Raw genomic sequence first — 25,193 nt, forward strand, 5'->3', positions numbered from 1 at the left:
GGATACACACATACACTCACACACACACACACACACTCAGCCCTTACCCCCACACAACCATAAGCTCACTTTCTCAACAATTGCACCATCCCAGAGCCCAACTCAAGATGGGTCATGATTTACAAATGTTACTGCAGTTGCAGCTGCATGAGAAGGCCTGCAAGACCGCGCAAAATAATGAGCAAAAATTGAGAGATTTATTTACCATTGTCACATCCTAGATAATGGTGGTCAAATGTACACCTTATTCCTGAAACACCCACAATACGGCCACCCGTCATGACCATGTCCCCACGCATCTCCATGCAGTCCGACTTTGATTTTGTGCCGCCAGGGCCACAATAATATACCCCCTCTCTGAATGTCCGAGTGTGACCCACTCCCCATAGGTTACTGCAGCTAGTGTTGCCAGCACTGCCACTGCCTGGGTGGGGGCACCCCACCGGAATCCCCACCGGCTAGGTACAAGGTCGTCAAGGTTCTCATTAGCAGCTTTGAGAATTTCCTTGTATATTATGCTCTCCCTTTAGGGGGCTTTGGCTTTGCAGGACCAACCCTGCCAAGCAGGCTCAGAATCTTGAGGGGGCAGTGCTGCTCTTGGTCTCTGACCTCATTTTAGCTGCATACAGACCGCTTACAGCGAGCACATAAGACAGTTAGGGACTTCTCCTTAGTATCTGGGTCATTCAGGTGGGTGTCAAGGGTATAGGGCCATGGACCGTACCATTAAAATAGGATAATAAATAATTAGATATAATTAATTTAAAATTTAAAATAAATGTAGTTCTCCATGATAGGACAATAAATAAATAAGACGTATAATTCATTATAAAAGTATATCCATCATCTGAACAACCTTGAAATCCCTCTCATACCCGGCTCACAGCAATACATTGGCTCTGGGATATGCAACCATTTCATTACTCACTCACTCAACTTTCCAAACATAACAAATAAAATAAAAAATAAACACAAACCACAAACCATACCATCCACACATACTGTGCCTTCTGTTTACTTAGTTTTTATCTTCACTATGTAAAATAGTGCTTGTGTGTTCAATTAGTTATATGTGAAGATTTATAGAAAAGCTATATATTTTTGTTGTATTGTTACAATCAGTAACCGGGCTTGAATTGTGTTTATTTTCCTCGTCTATGAGAACTTTGTAAATTTTAAAATAACCATGGAGTAGTCTTTGTGTCTCTGAACAACTGGTTTTCAATATATAGTTTATCAACGACGAGAGCTACTCGTTTCGCTTTTAATCTATTTTCTTTGAAAATTGGATACAGAACTTTGCGCCGTTCTGCAATTTCCTTCGGAAACTGATCATTCATGCCAATTTTGGTCCCAGCAAGTCTTTTACCCAGGCTTTTAACCATTATTTTATCTTTAAATTAAGCAAATTTGGCAACAATTGGGCGTTCGTACCTCTGCCCTCTCTGTCCGAAGCGGTGAACACGTTCAAGTTGGATTTTGTCGACAACCTCGCGCGGAATCTGAAGCGCTGTAAGGAGGAACTCTCTAACTACAGATTCAGGAACTTCTCCTTCTTTTTCTTGGATACCTGTAAGTACCAAATTCTCTCTCATGGATCTAGTTTGTATGTCCAGTAAGGCTTCTTTCAGAACGGTGTTCTCCTTTTTAATTCCATTCATTTCGGTTTCAATCTTATTGACTGTCCCTTTTAGCTTGTGTGTTTCCTTCTCCAATGTCGCAGCTTTTTCATCACTCATCTCTAGGCTTGCCTTCAACTCTTTTATATCCTTACTAACTAGTTCAAGAATACCCAGTTTGTCATTTATTGATTTTAACAGATCGGTTTCGACCTTTACCATTCCCGGTGGTGAGAATATTAAATCATCAGTGTCTGTAGAAGAGTCACGTTTTCGTTTTGTAATCGGTTCCCCTGTCTTACTCTCCGTCATGTTTGGTTGTTGCCTGTTTTCGTAATATTTGTCGATAAATGTCTCTAGTTTTAGGATTTGTTTTGTGTTATTGTCCAGATTGAAGGTTATCACTCACCAGATTATGTAGTGCTAATATTTTAGTCAAATTTAGCAGATATTTCGAATATTATGTTTTATCTTGAGGTGCTCTACATAAATCCCTTCAGTCCGCCATTACCCTTACGTTACCTTCAATGAAGTGTTTGATGTCATTCAACGAGAGAGGACTCGTTTTCATGCAAATTGTTTCAGTTGAGAAATACTGCACCAAACATCTGTTAGTTGTAAAATTGCGCGACTACGACTGAAAACTTCTACATTTATTACAGATTTCTTGAGTTATCTTAGATTAATTTCAGACTATTTTGAGGAAGTGTATACTTCTACGGCATCTAAAGAGGGACAAACAGTACTATTCCTGCTTTTTAAAATAATTTTTCAAGCCAAGGTCTTTAAAGGGAGTACGCGAGGCACAGACATTCACTTCGTCTAGCTGAGTTCTGCTAGGAGCAAATCGAACCTAGTATGCAAGCGCATTAAATTACCACTGCTAAGTGATGTAAGTAATGCTCATTTCTATAAGAAGAAAATTCACGTTTTCTTCCTCTGCAGATAACATCCACAATTGACAGACATAAACAGACATTTGTTCGTAGCAGCATTTGATACGACATAGAAATGGGGTTAGATTGATTGAGTTACTATCTATCCTTGGCTAAAATGTAGTGTCTGTTTTCCCCTGGAAAACAAATAGAGCAATCTGTGTTACCGAAGGCAGGGTACTTACAAAGTCCACCATAACAAAGTCGTCCTGTGCCGGGCCTCCACTCTCACCAGAGCCTTGGGAGTGCAAACTGCCCTGCAGGGGAGAGGACGTGGCTGAGGACCCCGGCGGCTGAACCTTGGATAAAGGAGAAGTAATATCATTACCACGCCTGCACTAAAATGACTCCTAACCATAACCCAGAAAATAGTTATTTAAGGCTGACAATTATTCATGTGAATAATTGATTTACCATAGGGTCATTTTCCTCGAGGTCATAAGCTCTGGGAGCAAACGCTGCAAATGGTAAGTCCAGGCTTGCTGTGGTTACCTGCAATGGACATAGGTTAATACTGCAGTAATTACAAGGGTATAACACTCACTGGTAATATGTCCTTTACTCGTAAGAATGGGTACTTCCAGGAATAAATATCTAAGCTTTGTACTTAAACAAGGACATAAAAAGGCTGTCGCTACCTGTGTGCCTGGCTTGTTGACAAAGGCACCCACTTTCCTGGTGAAGGTGGTCTCCAGTACACCACAGGGAGAGCCACTCTTCACCTCAACGCTCCTCGACGAGGTCTCTGCGTCCTCACCACTTTGAAAGATCACATGGCAAAGCTGTAACAAACAGGTGTCTCCCAAGCAAGTGTCACCTAAGGTGATCCTCAGTTCCACAGGGTGCTTCGCTTTGTCACACGGGGGTCATGGCAGACTGGGGCTTACCTGCTGGAGGGCGTGGCGGGAACATGATCAGAAGGGGGGCATGAGGACACTCGTCGATGCTCTGCCTGGGCTCCGTGACAAGGCTGCACAGGCACCTTCTGGGGTACGCCCCCCTCCTTCCCTGGAACTCCCATCTACATAGGACGTGTGAAAGGCCATAGTTGGCACTGGCAAAGTCATGTTGAAACACCTATGCAAAGCTTAGTTTCCCTTGTTGGCCCTCAAATCTATTCATTTAGAGCATCTTGACTGGCTGCGTCACCGCCTGGTATGGCAAAGTGCTTGGCATCCGACCGCAAGGCGTCATCCATGACCTCTATACCAGGCGGTGTCAGAGGAAGGCCCTACAAATGGTCAAAGACTCGAGCCAACCAAGTCATAGACTGTACCGATGCAACAAGTCTGGAACCAACAGGACCCTGAACCGCTTCTACCCCAAGCCATGAGACTGGTAAGTAGTTAGTTAAATAGGTACCTGGACTATCAGCACTGACCCTTTTTGCACTAACTTTAACTCATCATATACGCTGCTGCTACTGTTTGCTATTGATCCTGTTTCCTAGTCACTTTATTCCTAGTTATACAGTATGCACATATTTACATCGTACCCCTGCACTGGTACAACGTGTATATAACCAAGTCATCGTTACTCATTGTGTATTTATTAATACTTTTCTATAATTTCGCTATTTTTTTTCTCTCAATGCATTGTTGGGAAGGGCCGGTAAGTAAGTACTTCACTGTTAATATACAACTATTGTTTACAAATCATGTGACAAATAAAATGTGATTTGACTAGCTCAATACCTGGGTGGTTACCTGGTGTGGGTTGGCAGCGTTTAAGGTGGAGGGGTGGCAGAAGTCAGCAGCTCCAACAAGCACAGGAGACTGATAAGAAAGACGAGAGCAGTAGAGCTGAGAGAGAGAAAGGGAGAAAGGGCGAGAAAGAGAGAGAGCAAGAAAGAGAGCGACAGAGACAGAGAGAGTGAGTGAGAGAAAGAGACAACGAGAAAGAGAGAGACAGAGAGAGTGAGTGAGTGAGAGAGAAAGAGACAACGAGAAAGAGAGAGACAGAGAGAGTGAGTGAGTGAGTGAGTGAGTGAGTGAGAGAGAGACAGCGAGAAAGTGCAAAATAAAGAAGGAAAAGAGAGCGAGCTAAAACATGAATTAATCCACAGAGGAGTAATGGGGTGATGGGAGGCAGGCAGCAGGAGGTAGAAACTATAGCATTAGAGAGGATAGGGTAAACGTTTTAAGCACAGCTCTTCCAGCCAGATTTGACTTACCCTGACAATGAACGTGATAATCTATTAAACATATTTAAGTGATGACTAACTACTTGTTAAGGAATCCTTGTCAGCAAACCAATGGGACCATGTGGAAAGGTTTGAGGTTAGGAATCCTAGGGCAGTCAGTAGATAACGTAGATAATTACATAAGCACTTCCGTAGGTTATAAAATACCTTTTACCAAGACAAATATGATTATTCATGTACTGAATCGTTCAGTGGACTCTCTCTAACATATCGTTAACATTACATAGAAAAAGTTGGATTTCTTAACATTATACATACGATAATACGCACAGAGCTCTGTTAACCTAGCGGTGGCAGGTTTCTCGTAACAACTTTTCAGCATTTTACATTTTGTGGTCCTTGTCTTTCAAAGTTGTTTTCCGTGGGTCGCAAAAAGCACAATTAGCACGACACGAGCTGAATTAAATGTAAAAGTCTTTGGGAAAATAAAATAAAAAAGCTTGGAAAAACGCTCAGTGCCCCGTTGACATTTCACAGAGATACGCTTGTTTTTGTGAGAAATCTTCAAAAAATAACAGGAATTTCAAATGAATATGAAAAGAGTACCCTAAAATTCTACATGTCATGTCTCAAAATCGATATCCATCTTACATCTATATTGTTTTATGTCCTGCGGATTTGAAGAAAGATGAGTTCAATGGGAAAGTGAGCCTGTCAGGTATCCACAGTAGCCTTATTTCTCGCACAGAATCCAGCATAGCTGACTCGATGCAGTTGTCCTGATTTTTTACCACTTTTTTTTTTTTCTGGCCTCCATTGATTTAGTCCATTCTACAAGGGTTAACACCTTCAATAACTTTTGAACTGATTATTATAGAGAGATGAGGTCAGGACCATTGGTTTTATTAGAGGAGTATCTACACAATAAACATATTATTTTACCCATTGGTCAAAAGATGTGTTTTTGATTGGACACCCTAATGTAAGGGATAAAGAGATGTCCCATTTGATTGCTTCATTTATTTGCTTTTAAGAGTTCTATACTTCTATTACTTTTAAAGAGGTATCAGAAGACAGGCCAAATAGTCCTGGAACACCTCAGGCATTGTGAGTGAGTGAGATACATGCCCACACACAAGACTCACTTGGTGTGAGAAGGCCAGGCCCATCATGGGGAATTTCAGAGTGTCCATCACTGCAGGTTTTTTATTACATTTTTTATTATTTTTTTTTTATTTTATTTTTTTAAATGTGCCTTACTTACAGTGAACACGCACTACACAGACAGCACAGAAAGAGGGAGAGAAAGGGGCTAAGAAATGAAAGCACTTATACAGAAAAATGGAAAGGACACATTTGGTACGGGGGCTTGGTAATGTCTCCAACACAAAATGTCTGCTATCCCACTGCCAGAATTGTGACATGAGCTTTGGGTATGAGAATAGCAAACCACCAGATACACAAACAAGCCACCAGATACACAACTACACAACAGTTGGATGTATGGTCATCAATATATGTCAAATGTTTGAATATGCAAATCTATTTGAACGCGGCGCAAGACAAAATAGTTTAAGAAAACACCTGACCCTTTTGGTAGTGAAGTCTTTGCTAAGCAGTGACATACGTACTTGTGAGGGTGGAGAAGTGGAGAAGGACGTGGTGCACACTTCCTGAGAATCCTCCACCCCATTGTATGCTCCTTCATCTTCCCCGGGTGCTCTGGAGTATAGGGAAGGCAAACAAACATGATCAGATCATTACACAATCCTTTATTTTAGAACTTCACTAAAGATTATCATAAATAATAGGCATGCACAAATCTGTATTGGGTCAGTATAGGTGTTTGGGTGAGTGCTAACCCACCTGTAGTTACATGGATGCATGTGTCCCATGTTGCCAAAGGGGCGCTCAACGAAGTGGTCAATGATTATGCCCATAATCGGAGCCGTCCTCTCAAACTGCCTGTGAGAATATGAATATAGAATTAGGAATAAGTGTATAGGTAAAACCAGTGGAGAATAAGGAGGATAGTGGAAGAAAATGGGAAAACATATAGTGGCAGATTTTACAGGCAGTGCATTTGAGACCGCTGAGTGAGCACATGCAGTGCTGTGAACAAGAACAGCTTCTGTTTCTGTACCTGGTGGACATGAAGGCCAGGTTTGTCCTGTAAGCACAAGATAAGGTGATGGTTCCAATAGGAGTTCCCACAACTCCTACACGCACTGTCTGGAACCCTGAAAAACAGCATTCAGAAACAACAAATATCAGAATCTTCACAGCCCTATACAACACTTCCAAAGACCCACACAACCGACAAAATGTATACAGTGCATTCGGAAAGTATTCAGAGCCTTTGACTTTTTCCACATTTTCTTATGTTACAGCCTTATTCCAAAATGGATTAAATAATTGTTTTCCCCACATCAATCTACACACAATACCCCATAATGACAATGCGAAAACAGGTTTTTAGAAATCTTTGCAAATTTATGAAATAATAAATAACAGAAATACCATATTTAGGTAAGTATTCAGACCCTATGCTATGAGACATGAAATTGAACTCAGGTGCATCCTGTTTCCATTGATCATCCTTGAGATGTTTTGACAACTTGATTGGAGTCCACCGGTGGTAAATTCAATTGATTGGACATGATTTGGAAAGGCACACACCTGTCTATTTAAGGGCCCACAGTTGACAGTGTATGTCAGAGCAAAAATCAAGCGATGAGGTCGAAGGAACTGTCCATAGAGCGCCGAGACAGGATTGTGTCAAGGGAAGGGTACAAAAATATCTGTGGAAGGGTACCAAAGAATTTCTGCTACATTGGAGGTCGCCAAGAACACAGTGGCCTCCATCATTCTTAAATGAAAGAAGTTTGGAACCACCAAGACTCGTCCTAGAGCTGGCTGCCAGGCCAAACAGAGCAATCGGGGGAAAAAGGCTTTCGTCGGCGAGGTGACCAAGAACCCGATGGTTACTCTGACAGAGCTCCAGAGTTCCTCTGTGAAAATGGGAGAACCTGCCAGAAGGACAACCATCTCTGCAGCACTCCACAAATCAGGCCTTTATGGTAGAGTGGCCAGGCAGAAGTCACTCCTCAGTAAATGGCACATGACAGCCCGCTTGGAGTTACCAAAAGGCACCTAAAGGACTCTCAGACCATGAGAAACAAGAGTCTATGGTCTGATGAAACCAAGATTGAACTATTTGGCCTGAATGCCTACGGTGAAGCATGGTGGTGGCAGCATCATGCTGTGGGATGTTTTTCAGCGGCAGGGACTGGGAGACTAGTCAGGATCGAGGGAATGATAAACAGAACAAAGTACAGAGAGATCCTTGATGAAAACCTCCTCCAGAGCATACAGGACCTCAGACTGGGGAGAAGGTTCACCTTCCAACAGGATAACGACCATAAGCACACAGGCAAGACAAGGTAGGAGTGGCTTCGGAACAAGTCTCTGAATTTCCTTGAGTGGCCAAGCCAGAGCCCGGACTTGAACCCGATCTAATATCTCTGGAGACCTGAAAATAGCTGTGCAGCGACGCTCCCAATCCAACCTGACAGAGCTTGAGAGGATCTGCAGAGAAGAATGGGAGAAACTCCCCAAATATAGGTGTGCCAAGCTTGTAGCGTCATACCCAAGAAGACTCAAGGTTGTAATCGTTGCCAAAGGTGCTTCAACAAAGTACTGAGTAAATGGTTTGAATACTTATGTAAATGTGATTTTTCCATTAAAAAAAAAATACATTTGCAAAATATTATAAAAATTAATTTTTGCTTTGATATTATGGGGTATTGTGTGTAGATTGATGAGGGAGGGGGGGGGTCTGAAAATGTAATCCATTTTAGAATAAGGCTGTAACATAACAAAATGTGGAAAAAGTCAAGGGGTCTGGATACTTTCCGAACGCACTGTAAATAATATAACGGGCATGGTTACCTTCTCCCAATCCTGTAAGTTGAACCTCTCCAAAATATATCCTGCAAAAGAATGTATCTATTAGTCAGATTGTTTACTAACACGATATACATCATCATTAGCAATACTGGTCAAAATAATGTTAACACATATCTGTATACCATAAAACAAACAAACCTGTACAGTATGACATAGTCATGCCCTTGCTTTCGTGAGAGTTTGTAGGCTGGGGTTACCCTTGTGATAGCCAGTAGTGACTTGAGCAGTAATGACATGCGGTTATAGACAGTGTAGGACACCTTAATATCTTTGTCACACCTGCAAAAAAAATTAGCATACATTTTACAATGAGTGTTACGGTCCATGAAATGTAAAAAGCAACTACAAAACCTGGGGCACAAAAAGAAGAAAATGCTAAACTTATTCTCATTACTTACTTCTCGTTCATTTCGAGACACCATGTCTCCAATTCCATCGAGTCTCCCTGGAAAATATGAGAAAAACATGTTGATGTTTTTCTAACCTTTACAGTCACTTGGACTTATTGACAAACAAATGCCCAATGATCCAGACCACTGGTCTCTATGTAACAGTATAACTTTAGTACGTCCCCTCGCCCCGACACGGGCGCGAACCAGGGACCCTCTGCACACATCAACAACAGTCACCCACGAAGCATCGTTACCCATCGCTCCACAAAAGCCGCGGCTCTTGCAGAGCAAGGTGCAACACTACTTCTAGGTTTCAGAGCAAGTGACGTAACTGATTGAAACGCTACTAGCGCGTACCCGCTAACTAGCTAGCCATTTCACATCCGTTACACTCACCCCCCTTTCAACCTCCTCCTTTTCCGCAGCAACCAGTGATCCGGGTCAACAGCATCAATGCTTCAGTATAACTTTACGGCCGTGATCGTATAGTGGTTAGTACTCTGCGTTGTGGCCGCAGCAACCCCGGTTCGAATCCGGGTCACGGCACCAATGTAACAGTATAACTTTAAACCGTCCCCTCGCCCCGACACGGGCGCGAACCAGGGACCCTCTGCACACATCAACAACTGACACCCACGAACCATCGCTCCACAAAGGCCGCGGCCCTTGCAGAGCAAGGTGCAACACTACTTCTAGGTTTCAGAGCAAGTGACGTAACTGATTGAAACGCTAGTAGCGCGTACCCGCTAACTAGCTAGCCATTTCACATCCGTTACATCTATAACTGTCTGTGACACCAGTCTGTGCTATCTTACCTCTGAGGTTTTGAGGGAGATCTCAACACACATGGACCGTCCGATGCCAGGAAGCTGCCCGGCCAGAGCTTTCTTTGACTCATGTGTAACTTCTGGGATATCTTTGATTGCCAGGTTGAACTGGTGAAAATAATTTAGTTTAATGAGACTTGAATCTACAACTCTTTCAGGAAAAAAATGTCACCAGTAAATTAATGAGTTGAGAGGCAAGAATGAATTGTGACTTACCCAATCAGAGCCAGTAGGTGAAGACAAGGAGCGTGTGCATACTTTTTCCCCAAGTCGAGCTTGGACTATCACCTGTACTGTCTGATGACATAGAGAAATTATGAAATGATCAACCTCAGTGAATTAATCAACTCAGGAATACTATAGAAAGTGCTTGATAATCTAATTGTGGCAATATTGCGTATAATTAAAGACATTACCTTCAAAGCGAAAAACTTTATGAACTTGTCCAAGTCTTTTTTATCCTGAGGACTTAGATCACTGTCCATCATGGAATGCCCTTGTAATGTAAAAACACATTCTGGTGAGCAAGGACAGCCACATTAATCTAACTGTTGGCAGGCTATATCAATGGCGTGTCAGTGAAAACAATGCTAGATTTTGTCTAGCCCCATTCTATTAGCTAAGAACTCCAGTGTGTCCATATTAAGCTTGTGTGTGTAGACAAAAAACAGCTAGCTAACGTCGACTCTAGCTAGGTAATATTTGACTAAAACATTGGCTGTCAATGACAAGAAAATATTCAAGATTGGTGGTAGCTATCTAGATAATTAATACGATAGCATGGTTAACTACCGAGTTTAGCAACATAGCTAGCTAGCATGCACGTACTTAGCTCATCACATCAGAAATGCACAACATGTATTTCAATGTTGCGCTGATAGCGTACTGAAAAACGTAGTTCTGGTTACCTATATGTCTAAATGTTATATATTCTTATATTGGCTAAGTTACACCGTCGCATTATGTTATTTGGACACCAGCCTTGACCACCTGGCCCATTTCTTGTTTATTTTCTTTGGGGGTATGACGTGTATCGAAATAGTTGTATTTTGAGAAGCACTTTCATCTCCAACACTGTGGTCTATAAAATGTGCAAAATCCCATCTATCGACATTTCAGTGTTTTAATATCAATAAAACACAGTACACGTTGTTTTGTAAACAATAATTACGTTCATTTGTTTGTTTTAAAATCGAAACTGCGTCTCACATATTTTTGCTAGATATCAGAAAAGTGACATGCGCAGTGTACTTTGCGCAGAAGAGTCACAACGACAATAACAACAAACGCCGGTAGGTTCAATTTCGACGTGTTTTTTTTGTTACTAATGAATGATATTTATAGTTCGTATTCTTCTAAGTTAGCACCATCTCGGGTGACTCTGGTTCACTGTTACCAAATAAATGTCTGATAAGGAAATTGCTAGGCTAGCCGCAAGCCTGAATGCTAGCTAGCTATACAACAAATTGTATAGAACACCGATCATCTTTATATCTAGTAGAGACTATCTCTGATTTATCTAACTGGACATTTGGTTAGAGATTAAGCATATCAGACCAGAACATAATATTGAAAGAAACAGACCATGCTGAAAACACAACGCTCTGTTTTGATGCATTCAACAATGCCTTTCTCTTTTTTCTCCCTACAGAATATACATAACGAAATGGCTATACAAATAGCCATTCTGGATTGTGACCTGCTGCTCCATGGCCGTGGACATAAAACTCTCGACAGGTTTGATATAGAGACTGTTTCAGATGAGTTCCTATTAACAACATTTGGATTCCCTCGAGATTTCATCTATTACCTGGTGGAGCTACTGCGTGACACTTTATCACGACGTACGCAACGGTCTCGAGCAATAAGCCCAGAAGTTCAGATTCTTGCTGCTTTAGGATTCTATACCTCAGGATCCTTCCAGACGAGGATGGGAGATGCCATTGGCATTAGCCAGGCTTCCATGAGTCGCTGTGTGACAAATGTAACCAAGGCACTGGTTGAGAAAGCTCCAAAGTGCATAGGATTCATGAGAGATGAAGCCACAAAACAGCAGTCCAAAGAGGAGTTTTTCAGGGTTGCGGGAATACCTAACGTCATGGGGGTTGTAGACTGTGCCCATATAGCCATTAAGGCACCCAATGCAGATGATTCTTCATATGTCAATAAGAAAGGCTTCCATTCAATAAACTGTCAACTTGTGTGTGATGCCAGGGGACTTTTGCTCAGTGCAGAGACTAACTGGCCTGGCAGTTTACAGGATAATTGCATATTTAAACAGTCTTCAGTGTACAAGGAATTGGAAGAGCAGGAAAATCACGAAGGCTGGTTATTAGGTAATATAGCTGATAATCCTCCATTTTAAACTTTCATTGTTGAAAATATATATATTTTTTATTATTGTCTTGCTCTTCAAGCTTCCCTCTTTCATAATGTCTAACCTAGCCATGCCTTTTCTTGTAGGAGACTGCCACTATCCTTTAAAGAAATGGCTGATGACACCTGTCCAGTACCCAGAAACTTCAGCTGACTTTCGATACAACCTGGCTCACACTGCCACTCATGAGATTGTGGACCGCACGTTCAGGGCCATTCAAACCCGTTTCCGTTGCCTGGATGGGTCCAAAGGCTACCTTCAGTACTCACCTGAGAAGTGCTCTCACATCATTCTGGCCTGCTGCGTCTTGCACAACGTGTCATTGCAATCAGGCTTGGATGCCTGGACGTTTGAGAGGACTGATATACCAGACCAGTCAGACGACGGCAGTCGAAAGCCAGAAACTGTGGACTCGGAGGCAGTCCGAATCCGCCAGGAGCTCATTCTTAGTCACTTCAGCTAGGTCTGCATGCTCAGAATCAACAGGGAAAACACTGTTTCACAGAGACACTGCCTGCAATAGAGAAGTGGTTGACAACAGATTCTGTATAAGCAGAAAGAAAGATGATTTTGTGACTAATATAGGTTTTAGTAGGTGTAGATGTACAGTCGCTTCAGAAGGTATTCATACCCCTTGACTAATTCCACATTTTGTTGTTGGATTAAATTGATTATTTTTCTCACCCATCTACACACAATACCCCCTAATGGCAAAGTGAAAACATGTTTTTAGAAATGTTTGCAAATTTATTGATAATTAAATGTGTATCCTACAAAACTCTGTAGTCCTTTCTGATGACAAGCATACCCATAACATGATGCAGCCACCACCATGCTTGAAAATAGGGTGGTACTCAGTGATGTGTTGGATTTGTATGTATATGTAAAATGTATGTATATGTTGCAGAAAAGCTGTAAAAAAATGAAAAATATATTTCTCCTCCAAAGAGGGGCGGTGGTGGAGGGGTTAATAAAACAATTTTAAGCCCTAATAGCGGACACATATCTCAACATGCTCACAACATGCCATTGGATACAAATTATAAATATTTGGATACAGAAAAAAAATGGTGCACGTCAAATTCTACTCAAATACTGTATTTGGCGTGTTGTGAGCATGTTGAGAGATGTGTCCATTCTTAGGGCTTGATTCAATCAGATAAAAAAAAGTGCATGTTTTGGATGATTTGTAGTCTGTACAGGCTTCCTTCTTTTTATTCTGTCATTTAGCTTAGTAACTACAATGTGTTCGATCCATCCTCAGTTTTCTCCTATCACAGCCATTAAACTCTCTTAAAGTCACCATTGGTCTCACGGTGAAATCCCTGAGCGGTTTCCTTCCGATCCAGCAACTGAGATAGGAAGGACACCTGTATCTTTTTTTAAATTTGACCTTTATTTAACTAGGCAAGTCAGTTAAGAACACTGAGCTCAGTACGCACTGAGCCCCAATTGTGTGCCGCCCCAATGGGACTCCCAATAACGGCCGGTTGTGATACAGTCTGGAATCAAACCAGGGTCTGTAGTGATGCCTCTAGCACTGAGATGCAGTGCCTTAGACCACTGCACCACTCAGGAGTGACTGGGTGTATTGATACATCATCCAAAGTGTAATTAAAAACTTCACCATGCTCAAAGGGATATTCAATGTCTGCTTTTTGAAATTTTTACCCATCTACCAAAAGGTGCCCTTTGCGAGGCATTGGAAAACCTCCCTGGTCTTTGTGGTTGAATCTGTGTTTGAAATTCACTGCTCAACTGAGGGACCTTACAGATAATTGTATGTGTGGGGTAAAGAGATTAAGTAGTCATTCAAAAATCATATTAACCACTATTATTGCACACAGAGTGAATCCAGCAGCTTATTATGTGGCTTGTTAAGCAAATGTTTACTCCTGAACTTAATTAGCTTTTCCATCAGAGCAACATATGACGTCCTTCCAACACCAGTTAATCTTCACCAATGGTATGGTGAAGATCCGGACTGTGCCCTCTGTTCCATGCCAGCCAACCTCAGGCACATTCTCACAGGGTGTAAAACAAGCCTCACCCAAGGACGCCACACTTGGCGTCACAACCAAGTCCTTAAAAACCTTGCGTCCGCCCTGGAGGACAAGCGAGCTGCCACCAACTCCCTACCACCCCCAGCAGCATCACACCCCTTACGGACGACCTTTGTCCGCGAAGGGGCTAAACCACCGAAGAGCGGCTCTACACCATTAGAGCGAGACCAGCTGCGCTTGGCCCGCGACTGGAAAATGCTAGCTGACATTGGCCGGCAACTTGTGTTTCCTCCGGAGATCGCAACCACCACCCTAAGACCTGACATGGTGCTCTGGTCCCGTTCGCTCAAGAAGGTCTTCATCATTGAGCTCACAGTACCCTGGGAGGACTCAGTAGATGAGGCTTATGAGCGAAAACATCTGCGCTATGCCGATCTAGCTGCCGAAGCACGGCATCATGGCTGGAACACAGAAGTCCGACCAGTGGAGGTGGGCTGCAGAGGTTTTGTGGCAACATCTACAACCAGACTGCTTAGAGACCTGGGAATTAAGGGCCAGAGCCAGCGTTCGGCAATCAAAGCTGTATCAGAGGCGGCAGAAGGCAGCAGTCAATTGCTCTGGATGAAGAGGAGGGACCCCGGCTGGGCCCCGGGGTGAGAGGGCCGGGGGGTGTGCGGTCGGCGGTGCTTGGCTCGGGGGGGGGGGGGGGCGCCCCTGCCATGCATGGTCCCGTGGGGTGTTGGCGGTCAACGGCAGGGCGGCTCCTGTGGCTGATTGGGGGTGGGGCGCGGGCGTGGGATTGGTCGCCCTGTCGCTGGCCGCCTTTGGGGGGGGGTGTGTGGTGTGGGGGGCCGGGGCACCCTGGGAGCCGGGGGTGCGCTGCTGACGATGCGCTCCCCGGGTTTCGCCGGGCTCGCTGTTCATGGGCTCTTGGAGGTGCTTGCACGGGGGATGGTGGCATCTCATCCTGTGTTCTTGGAATCAGGCTTGCCATAACAAACGAGTTGGAAACTTATTCACTCAAGACATTTTAGCTTTTCATTTTTTATTAATTTGTAAAAAATTCTAAAAACATAATTCCACTTTGACATTATGGGGTATTGTGTGTAGGCCAGTGACACAACATCTCAATTGAATCCATTTTAAATTCAAGCTTTAACACAGCAAAATGTGGAAATATTTGCAAACACTGGAATTGTCTACAAGAGTGCAGGGTGTGGTGTACAAGATTTATACGCTCCATTAAATACATGTGTAAATGACTGGTTCATTTATTTTACTCATTATACGCATAACTATGCACAACTATTTTTAAAAAACTATACAGTTTAAAGTTCATTCCAAAAACTCTTTGATAGAAAGTTAATTCGCCATATCTGTCACGGCCGTCGTAGGGAGGAGACCAAGGCGCAGCGTGATAAGCGTACATACTTCTTTATTTAAAGAATGAACACTGAACAAAATAACAAAACGTGAAGCTAATATGGCTAGTGCAGACAGGCAACTAAACATAGAATAAGAACCCATAAATACCCAAGGGAAATGGCAACCTAAATATGATCCCCAATCAGAGACAACTATAAACAGCTGCCTCTGATTGGGAACCAATTCAGGCCACCATAGACCTACATATGCCTAGACTTACAAACACCCCTAGACATACAAAAACCCTAGACAATACAAAAACCCTAGACAATACAAAAACCCTAGACAATACAAAACAAGCATACCCACCCTCGTCACACCCTGACCTAACCAAAATAATAAAGAAAACATAGATTACTAAGGTCAGGGCGTGATAATATCAAAGGTTTGTTTGAGTTAACGGTGAAAAGACCAAGCTGTCTCCATCGCACAGCATGCTTGGCTATCAACAGCAATAAATCAAATCAATTTAATGAGACTTGGAAGGGGCGCGCCCTTCCAGATTGTCTCATTTTGAAAAGGGAAACTAAAGGCAATGGATGGACTGGACTGTGAGCTGAAAACCTGAGCAAATGATGGAGAACAAACATATTTCTGTCTCCCAGCATCTTATTGAGTAATTGGAGGACCAGACATAGCGAAGTGATTGAAGAGAGTGAGTAAGGATAGACAGTATTTCATATACTTTCATATATTACATCCAGTGTGTGTGTTGCACCGATTTTTAATTTAAAAAAAGAAGGAAATATGCATGAACAGATGTAGTAGGAGTTCTCAGGACTCTGCTGAATCCTGGTTTTGAACTAATTGTTGTAGACGAAAATAAAAAAGTGTTCAACTAATGAAGATGAAACAAAAAAGTAAACAGCCGTCTCATCACTTAACCTGTCAAATGGAAACTCACAAGGTCAAGGACATGGTATGTGCACATCTTGCAAAAATACATGTTCCAGGTGCTGGATTTAAACAACAATTGTAGAGAACAAAACAAACTGGCGTATGCTCCCAAAAGCGTATGCTCTGCCCCTGCTAGAGTCGAAATGTTGCCATGAACAGACCACTTTTGAGAGCATAAAACCAATGTACAGATGTATCTTGCTCTTTATTAAATGACAACTCAACCTTTGTGGTCCCCCCCCCCCCCCCATGTCTCTTGTTATCTCTCTCTCTCTGCAGGAGTCTGTGGGTTCTGCAGCATCTTCTCTTGAGAGTTCCATTAAATGGGCCGATGGTTTCCTTATTATGTATTCCATCACAGACCGGAGCAGCTTTGAGTCTGTCTCACACTTAAAGAGGATGAGTATTGATCATGTCAAGCAGACCCTGGGTGAGATGACAATTTTACACTTGTGGAAACACCAGTAAAGGGCAATCAAATGGAGTCTGGAGGGGAGGGTATCTCATTATTGCAGAGGTTACATCTTCTAAGAGGCGCTTTTCAGAACCTACTTTACATAGGCTAGTCCAGCTATCTTTTCATTGAAGGATATTACGCTTTTGTATGTTTGTCAAATGTATCATAATGATTCCATTAAATCACTCATGACCAGGGGAACTGGTTTTTATCAAGGCTGTGTTAAGCTGAGTTTGACTGCTTACTGCTTTTGCTGTAGTAAAAAACGTAAGCCACTGTTACACACCAGTACAGTGATAAAACAGTAGGTCTGCTTATTGTAACGGCAAACGTTATGTGCTGGTTGTCTTTTCTGCATAGCCTCAAATTCCTTGCAAGATACAGATAGACCATCTTAAACAAGATCATCTCTGTGTATTTTGTGTGTGTTTTGTGTCCCTTTAATAGGTTTCTAAACTCTGTTCCGTGCTCTTTCATCAGGCATACCTACTGTAATAGCTGTGAATAAATGTGACATGGAGAATGGAAGGGTGGTGCGGGCAGGAGAAGGAAAGGCCCTTGCCAGTGATCTGAGGTGACATGTTTCAATGGATTCACTTGTCTGGGCCATCAGCAACAACTTCCAATCGGCTATATTCTTATTAGCCTTGGAACACTGAATCAACTACATTTTGAAGATGTGTGAACTAAAATGTAGTAAAAGTTTTTGCCGACACAAGTGAATTAAAATATAAAATCAGCCAGTGGTGAATGATCCATGCAGGAAAACCATTTCTTTGTCCCTCAACCATATCCATACATTAAATTGACCAGTTGACAATGTCCAATTGTTTTCAGTGGGTGATGAGGAATGGAGAACTGATATTTAGCCTCTTGTGTATGTTCAGGTGCAGCTTCTTTGAGTTGTCTGTGGCGGAATGTTCTGTGGCTGTGGAGGTAGCGGTTGAGAAGTTGGTATGAGAGGTGTGTCTGGAATACCAGCGCCACCTACTGGCCATGGACAAACAGTCACGCATGCTCCAGATGAGGCACGCACTGAGCCTCAAGCTCCCCCGCAGCAAGACCATGCAATGGTGACGAAGGCATTTCACAGAACACACACACAGTGTGTCTATGGCTACATATTGGTTAATGCACAATTGCATAGAGGTTCACACAGCTTTGATATGGCACTTGACAACATCAATGGGAGTTTGACAGAAAGCAGCTGAAATTGGATCGGAAGTTGAACTTTGACCAGGAGGTATTATCTCTTACTACCACCTGTTTGACAGTGAATTGTTTGCTGTCTACAGTGTTTGTAACAAGAACTGTCACACACTAAATCTTGATGGCTGTTTATAAATCAGGATATATTTATACAGAGAGAGAAGAGAAGCCACAATTACAACTTTGTAATTTTATTTAAAAATGGTCAAATAAATAAATACAAATTGATCGAATGCTCCAAAAATCTTGACTTACTCTGACACTGCAATGGAATTTGCCAAACACTGCATACAAATAGCTACATAAAATAACTCAAGTACAGGAAAGAGGTCAAATAAATCAGTGGATCACAGGCAACAAAAAGGATTGGTAACAAAACCGTAGTCAAAAATAAACAAATACTTCTTTTAAAAAATTATTGTGAAAAAATACAACTGACAAATATTACAAGAGAGTATGCAGTCTGTGTAATAAACCATTTACACTATATTCGGCACATTAGTGCCTTTGACTTGCTACAATGCATCTTAACAAAGAGGAAGAATACTTTACGTTGAGAAAAAGCCTTCTAAATTAATGAAATTATATGAGTGCATGAAGTAAGAGGTGGGACAGAGGTTACAAGAAAGGGGGGGGGGGGGGGGGGGTCTCCATATTGATGGAAATGAAATGCAACTAAAACACTTGAAGGCCACAGATGTGACATGATATAGCATGAGAATAACTGTTTTCAGAACTAATCAAGATATGCAGAGATGAAGAATCGAATCAATATTGGTTTCCTAATTGGTTGCTCTCGTTGTGAATATTATTTAGCTGGTGTAGATCATAAATGGAAATAAAAAAGGCTTTAAAATCATTCTTTGGATATTAACTTTGTTTCCATTTTTTTTTACCACAACATGACATTTACTTTCTTTCACAGCACAAAGCACTACACAATATTTGAGTTGGCCATACCACATCCTCCTCCCTAAGTCAGAAAATAAAAACAATTACGTCCATAATATTCAGCACTTTGCCTTCAAAGTTATGATCCAATAAAAGTCACTAATTGAGAGGGACATTTCAATTCCTACATGAGTCATTGGGGTACGTATACAGTACATTAAACATTTAATGGTACAGCTGTAGCTTTCAATATACTGCTGTAACACTTTACATTAAGGTAGCCTATACACCTGGTTACTTTTTGTTACTTATTCGTTATAATGGGTTATAAACTAAAATTTGCAAACTACTAAATAACAGATTATAAACGACTTATGAATATTTTATGAAAGGCACCTTAAAGTAAAGTGTTAACAAGGTTGGAAAGGTGAAATTCAGTTCTATATATGAAAAGTAGGAATGTTTTTATAAGTATAATCATGTCCATACAATCAATTTGCATATGTAGGCATAGGTTTGTTGAGGTTTTGACAGCTGTAGTTTTGTTGTTGGGCTCATCATGCTGAGCACAGATGGGGGAGTGTATTTGCTGAGATCCTTATTATTTCTATTGCATTAGAGGCACTGAGAGCCACATTTTCTAAGCTTCTGCACCAAAAAGGTCCAATAAAAACACATCAAAAGGATTATAAAGATAAGATGAAGAATATGTCAATTATTTAACAATATTCTGAAAGAAATCTGGCCCCAATTATACATTTTCATGGTAAGTATGTGTCATTGCTGCCACTTTTATCATTTTCATCTTGGCCTGTGAAGATGGCAAGTCAGGAGAGAACTAAAGGATTTAACACTGTCGAGTATTCAACCAAAAGGTGCATTATAATATTTGCTAATTGCTTGTATTTGAGGGACTTGGTGGAGGGACAACTCAAATAGTAGTTCAAATCACAATCCTTATTTTTCATACACTGGCAAGTCAAGTCAAAACTAATCAGAACTCTCTTACGTGATGACTCAGAGCAACTGACCCCTTGTAAATACAATAGGTTCCCATTTTAGCCTATCATCTCAGTTCTGTGCAAAGAGAAGTAGATTTCCTGAAGTGGTTCATCACAAATAGACAATATTTCCACAATTCATTGAATTTTTTTGTGACACTCAAACAAGACCAACAATACACCGAACAGTTTGTTCACGAGGCGCAACATTTTCTTAAGGCAATTGCTATACAATGGCAAGTACCGCAGGCCAAAAGGAAGAGTGGCCTCAACACAAGACACTGGACTGGGCCATCACTTATTCTTTAACTAATGCTTTCCTTTTGATCTGGCTATAGATTAAAAACCGATTTGCATCTTCTCTTGTGCTTTCCAGTTAATTGCATTTTTATTATGATTTTTTAAATTTTGAAACAAAACATTGCCATAGTTTGGGTGCATTTCATGTCAGAGGAAATATATAGAGCCCTGTAAAAGCCTTCAAACTCTCTAGGAAAGGCACCCCCAGGGGAACCCATACCGTACGGTGTAGTACAGCAAGTAGGCCCTGTGATGAAATGATATGTTTACTGGCAACCTATTCCTTCATTTCCATTTAACGTCCCTAATTTCTCAAGTGTTTCACAACTAATATATCTACATTGCATTGCAACTCTAAGGACTTAAAACATGTAAAACGGCAGGTTATAAACAAAAGCTACACATACTGTACAAAAGTGTAAAATGAAAAGTGACTTGTCAGTGTGGTGGTGTAAAATATAATCATTCAAATGTTCATATTTACTTTAGACATGTTTATGGCAGGATGAGGGTATGTGGTTCGGTTCCTGTTCTTTTTTGCCAACAAGTTTGTGCTTTTCCTATAGCGTTCCTGACAGTTTTTCCAAACAGCATTCGGAAAACAATGTCATTGCCACGCTCTCTTTTGTATGTATGTATGTAACTGCCATGCTAAATTTGTGCCTATCTATGGGGACTCCTAATTGAAACCTTAAAAACATTATATAAGAAAATAGGACTGTTTCCCTGCTGTATTTGGATACAATAGCATTTGGCAGTTATGAATTCAGCATATTGAATAATAATTCAATTGCAAGGAACATCTAAAAAAAATAAAAAATAAGTATTTACATCGTTTTTTCCAGTTCTAATATATTTTATAAGAAACCAAAGTAATGCGAAACAGAAAAGCACTTTTGAAGAAGCATATCTTTATGTTCGAAAACTAGGAAGACCTGAATATAAACAGATTCCCCCAGAATAAATTGTTAGTTTCCTTTAGCAACAGATCCCAGGGGCGTGACAAACGGACACAAAAAACCTGTCAGACAATATCTGAACTGATAGTTGCTAAGTCCCCGTGCAGGCCTAGAGCTGCATTCACATGGAATATTGATGCGGCAGCTTTCTGTCTATGTCTCTGAACGTATCAATCAACAAATTGGTCAATCATATTCTCAAAATAATAAAAAGGAATGCTAGGTTCAGCAACAATGGATAACGCAAGACAAGTCATGATAAGGTGACCTCGAAAAGAAAAACATCTTCATTGTCAATGAAGCCTGCAATGAGTCCATGTGATGCTGCTGAAGACCACAGACCGTAAGCTGAATCCTGGGCTCCTCCCACTGTAGCCGGTACGTCTGGCTGTCTGTTGGGCAGCACTGAGGTGACAGTGGACACAACATGAACGTCAGGCTGACCTATGTTGATCCATCATCTGTCCTGCGATGTTACTTTAAGCTGTATTGTCAGGAGTTGTTGGTGATCGTAATGGGGCAGGTGGGATAGATGGATGGAGGTGAGCTGGAGCTCCTGTAAGACAAAAAGTGAGATTTGGGACTAATCATATCCCTCAGGCAATACAAAACTGTTGACAAATACTGCAGCAAACAAAAACCTCGTCCCCTGGTAGTTTATAAATTCCAAATGGCTGTTATGGTGTTTTGGTTGATCCAATTGTTTCTGGTGTGGTGTAGGTGGTGGATCTTCAGGCGAGCGGGCAGGTCTCGTCTTTGGACATCTCGGATCCATCTCCCCTGAAGCTGCAGACTAAGACACCCTAAGAAACCATCCCCACAAAGAGGCGCCATGGCGACTATTGGAGGCACACATTGGTGTGATGTTTATTACTATTAACAATATCCTTATTATGAGTAAGAGCGTCAATGTCGTCAGACTTGAATAATAATCCTTGAACTCGATTGGCATACCACTGGTACATAAGTCACCCTCCTTCGTACCTTTCCATTTCTCGGTCTGATAATCATAATGTCCTCTCGGACAATCCAATAATACACAACTACAATAACAACGACCCCAAAAATATATATGTCGGTGTGGTGTTAATCGATTGGCAACTTTGGGCAACTTCGTGGGGTGCTTTATCTTTTTCTTTCCCTCTCTTTGGGGGTTCCTGTCCCTGGACTGGGTGGGTGGGTGTTATTTGACCCCCTCTGCTATATCCACAAGGGCCGGTGCTATAGTCTGGGGAGGCTCAAAGGTTTTGCCAAGGCTGCTGCTGTTGAGGTTGTCAATCTCTTTAACTTCCTCTTTCTTCTCTTCCTCCTCGGTCGCCCTGTCCGCGTTGTTGTTCAGGTCGTCGCTGCTATTGTTAGTCATGTTCTTGTGCTCCTCAGGACTTGTGTCGTCCGTGTGGTCAGCACTGGCACAGTCTGCTCCTCCATTTGTCATGCTGGTCTGGAGCGCTGGCGGTGAGGCCTCAGGGGACGGGCAGAAGTTGATGCCCTGAATGAGACGCACCAGGCCCTTGACCTTCTCCAGGGAGTTGTGCATGTCCCTCTGACGGGCCAGGATAGTGTTCTTGTTCTCCATGCATTTCTTTAGAGAGAAATAGGGACAGACTCATTAGTAATTAACCATCCAGTTCATGTGCTGTTTCTGAGATGACTTCACATGCCTTCAGGGTTAGCCTCAGTGTCATGCAGTGTAATGCTTACCGTTATGGATTGGCTCAGCTGTTTGACCCTTTGTTCTAGCTGTTCTCTGTCCTGCTTCAGTTCCAAGCTCCACTTCACCAGTTTCTGCTTCTCCTCCTCTTTAGCTGTCAGATAAACCATTGCAGTCAACATTTAAGTGCTAATTAGATGAACACAAATTAAATTTGGAGGTAGCTCTTTTTATATCTGGCTTCTTCTGTACCTGCTTTATATGCAATGTAGGAATGAACAATAGCGAGGGTTCCAGGCCATGGGATTGCCTCATCTTTCATCAAAATCTAAAGAAGAAAAGAGAAAACAATTGAATCCATGTCAACAATAGGCTTAGTTCTGCTTCTTTTTTTAATGTTTGAATAACCATTCAACCATCCATTATGTTTCAGTCGCTTTTTGGTGGAGACAAGTGAGCGGAGAAATACAATATAATTCAAATACTGAGCTATATATTGTATGCTCCCCCCAAAATTGGGAAATTATATTATACGAATATAATTGTTTAGAGAAAGAGATTTCTGTTTAACAAGTTATACTTTCTTCTCTCAAAAAAGGTAGCGTTCAAAATGATTGACACTCGTAAAGATTCTTATAAATGAAGTAGTCAAAAGGTTTAGTATTTGGTCCCATATTACTAGCACATGCGATTCTACAAACTTGTTGGATGCATTTGCAGTTAACGTTAGTTTTGGTTGTTTCAGATTATTTTGTTCCCAATAGAAATGACTGGTAAATAAATGTATCTAGTCACTTTGATTGTAAATAAGAATAAAATATGTTTCTAAACACTTCTACATGAATGTGGATGCTACCATGATTACGGATAATCCTGAATTAATTGTGAATAATGATGAGTGAAAAAGTTACAGAGGGTCAAAGATCATACCCCCAACACATGCTAACCTCCCCTGTTATTGGTAACGGTGAGAGGTTAGCATCTCTTCAGGGTATGATCTCTGGCCCTCTGTAACTTTAGCACTCATTATTCACAGTACCATCCACATTAAATGTACAAGCGCTTAGAAACATATTAGATTGTTATTTGCAATAAAAGTGACTCTAAAATGATGCAATACATTAATTACCATTCATTTGTATTTGGCACAAAATAATCTGAAACAACCAAATGAACTGCAAATGCAACCAACAAGTTTGTAGTCACTTGCCTAGTTAAATAAAGATGAAATTAAAATGTTTTGTTTTTTTTTAACTAATAAACAAGCTTAATGTAGTGTGCTATGAATATGGGACCAAATGCTAACCTTTTGACTACTTTAATTCTAGTATTTTGAGTATTTATGGGTGTCAATAATTTTGATGACTACTTTTGAGAAAAAACATTATTACTTGTTAATCCAAATCTTTTTCGAAACAATTGTATTAGTTTAAAATAATATACTTTCCCCGCAAAAAATTGCATAAAATATAGCTCGGTATTTGAATTATCTTATTTATACAGTTATTATTGCTCATCTTTATCAAGGGTGTCAACAAGTCCGGGCCGCAACGTATTATTTAGTTGAAATTGCCTGAATTCTTCGTCCACTTTTAGATGTTTACACAATCATGGCTCGGAACGCTGTTGTCAAGGATTTTAGGACAGAGAGACAAGGCCGTGAGTCAAATGATTATTGGTTACTGTAGGTTATCATACTGTATGTTATGGAGACATTGCACAGAGGGATATCAATATAACACGTCTTCCCTTTCAACCAAGCTACCAAAAGCCCAGGGACACATACAGGGCCCCTTTGGAGCACTTTGGAGCACTTTCACATAAAGTGCACACATCTTTCAGAGACCAGACGGACAAGAAAAAAAATTAAAAGGTAACAAGATGACAGTGCAAGAAGCATTTTGAACAATTAATGAAGTGAAATGCATGGCGCTTTCTCATGCCTGTTCAAAAACTTTGTTTGGAGAACATACAAAGCTAGGAAACAGTCTTATTGCTCAGACCCCCTACACTAAGACAAGCTCTGAGATTCCTGAGAGCACTCGGACAAGTTGGCATGAGTGGTTCTCACTGAGGTGTCACCTTCTAATATCTCACTCTTACAAACTGGCTTGAATAAACAGGGGTGGCTGTGGCTC

General features: G+C 41.3%; 3 protein-coding genes, 1 long non-coding RNA gene and 1 other non-coding gene across 22 annotated transcripts in view; 3 read left to right on the forward strand and 2 right to left on the reverse strand.

Moving 5' to 3' along the window:
* LOC139562899 (autophagy-related protein 13-like) overlaps positions 1-10,920 on the reverse strand; it is a 23,029-nt gene extending 12,109 nt beyond the window's left edge. The window contains exons 1-15 of one of the 8 annotated variants that reach the window (XM_071381035.1): positions 10,794-10,920; positions 10,302-10,381; positions 10,102-10,182; positions 9,874-9,993; positions 9,065-9,111; positions 8,805-8,945; positions 8,649-8,689; positions 6,841-6,937; positions 6,564-6,662; positions 6,329-6,419; positions 4,261-4,356; positions 3,442-3,575; positions 3,193-3,313; positions 2,969-3,046; positions 2,740-2,853 (exon numbers count right to left, since the gene is read on the reverse strand). In XM_071381035.1, coding sequence (XP_071237136.1) covers positions 2,740-2,853; positions 2,969-3,046; positions 3,193-3,313; positions 3,442-3,575; positions 4,261-4,356; positions 6,329-6,419; positions 6,564-6,662; positions 6,841-6,937; positions 8,649-8,689; positions 8,805-8,945; positions 9,065-9,111; positions 9,874-9,993; positions 10,102-10,182; positions 10,302-10,373 — 1,332 coding nt within the window. In that variant the 5' untranslated portion in view covers positions 10,374-10,381; positions 10,794-10,920. Of the gene's footprint in view, positions 1-2,739; positions 2,854-2,968; positions 3,047-3,192; positions 3,314-3,441; positions 3,576-4,248; positions 4,357-6,328; positions 6,420-6,563; positions 6,663-6,840; positions 6,938-8,648; positions 8,690-8,804; positions 8,946-9,064; positions 9,112-9,873; positions 9,994-10,101; positions 10,183-10,301; positions 10,382-10,713 lie in introns of all 8 variants that reach the window. The other 7 variants (XM_071381038.1, XM_071381037.1, XM_071381033.1 and 4 more) reach the window with 7 other exon arrangements.
* Positions 3,575-13,564, forward strand: LOC139562903 (putative nuclease HARBI1). 2 transcript variants are annotated; one of them, XM_071381043.1, is made up of 3 exons: positions 3,575-3,892; positions 11,537-12,221; positions 12,349-13,564. In XM_071381043.1, the coding sequence occupies exons 1-3, from the start codon at positions 3,833-3,835 to the stop codon at positions 12,723-12,725; spliced, it is 1,122 nt and encodes a 373-aa protein (XP_071237144.1). In that variant the 5' UTR covers positions 3,575-3,832; the 3' UTR covers positions 12,726-13,564. The 2 variants fall into 2 exon arrangements, with proteins under 2 accessions (XP_071237144.1, XP_071237146.1); XM_071381045.1 differs by lacking the exon at positions 3,575-3,892 and adding an exon at positions 10,998-11,177.
* trnah-gug (transfer RNA histidin (anticodon GUG)) lies at positions 9,533-9,604 on the forward strand. Its single transcript has one exon. It is a non-coding gene; the product is annotated as a tRNA-His (tRNA).
* A 3,247-nt stretch (positions 13,565-16,811) lies between the features above and the next one.
* Positions 16,812-17,784, forward strand: LOC139562833 (uncharacterized). The gene is made up of 2 exons (XR_011672454.1): positions 16,812-17,017; positions 17,525-17,784. It is a non-coding gene; the product is annotated as an uncharacterized lncRNA (long non-coding RNA).
* A 644-nt stretch (positions 17,785-18,428) lies between these two features.
* The window catches only part of LOC139562832 (PHD finger protein 21A-like), a 49,785-nt gene continuing 43,020 nt past the window's right edge, over positions 18,429-25,193 (reverse strand). For 9 of the 10 annotated variants that reach the window (XM_071380948.1, XM_071380954.1, XM_071380955.1 and 6 more), the window contains 3 exons: positions 23,308-23,383; positions 23,106-23,209; positions 18,429-22,986 (listed from right to left, as the gene is read on the reverse strand). In XM_071380948.1, coding sequence (XP_071237049.1) covers positions 22,588-22,986; positions 23,106-23,209; positions 23,308-23,383 — 579 coding nt within the window. In that variant the 3' untranslated portion in view covers positions 18,429-22,587. The remainder of the gene's footprint in view (positions 22,987-23,105; positions 23,210-23,307; positions 23,384-25,193) is intronic. The other variant, XR_011672453.1, reaches the window with a different exon arrangement.

This window comes from Salvelinus alpinus, chromosome 33 (genome assembly GCF_045679555.1).
Source record: "Salvelinus alpinus chromosome 33, SLU_Salpinus.1, whole genome shotgun sequence".
NCBI lineage: Eukaryota > Metazoa > Chordata > Actinopteri > Salmoniformes > Salmonidae > Salvelinus > Salvelinus alpinus.

Bases quoted from the DNA above. Each gene is read 5' to 3' on its own strand.
- LOC139562903 (XM_071381043.1), top strand. From the start codon at position 3,833: ATGCAACAAGTCTGGAACCAACAGGACCCTGAACCGCTTCTACCCCAA. The intron at 3,893-11,536 runs GTAAGTAGTTAG...TTCTCCCTACAG, and splicing joins TACCCCAAGCCATGAGACTG to AATATACATAACGAAATGGC. The intron at 12,222-12,348 runs GTAATATAGCTG...CTTTTCTTGTAG, and splicing joins TCACGAAGGCTGGTTATTAG to GAGACTGCCACTATCCTTTA.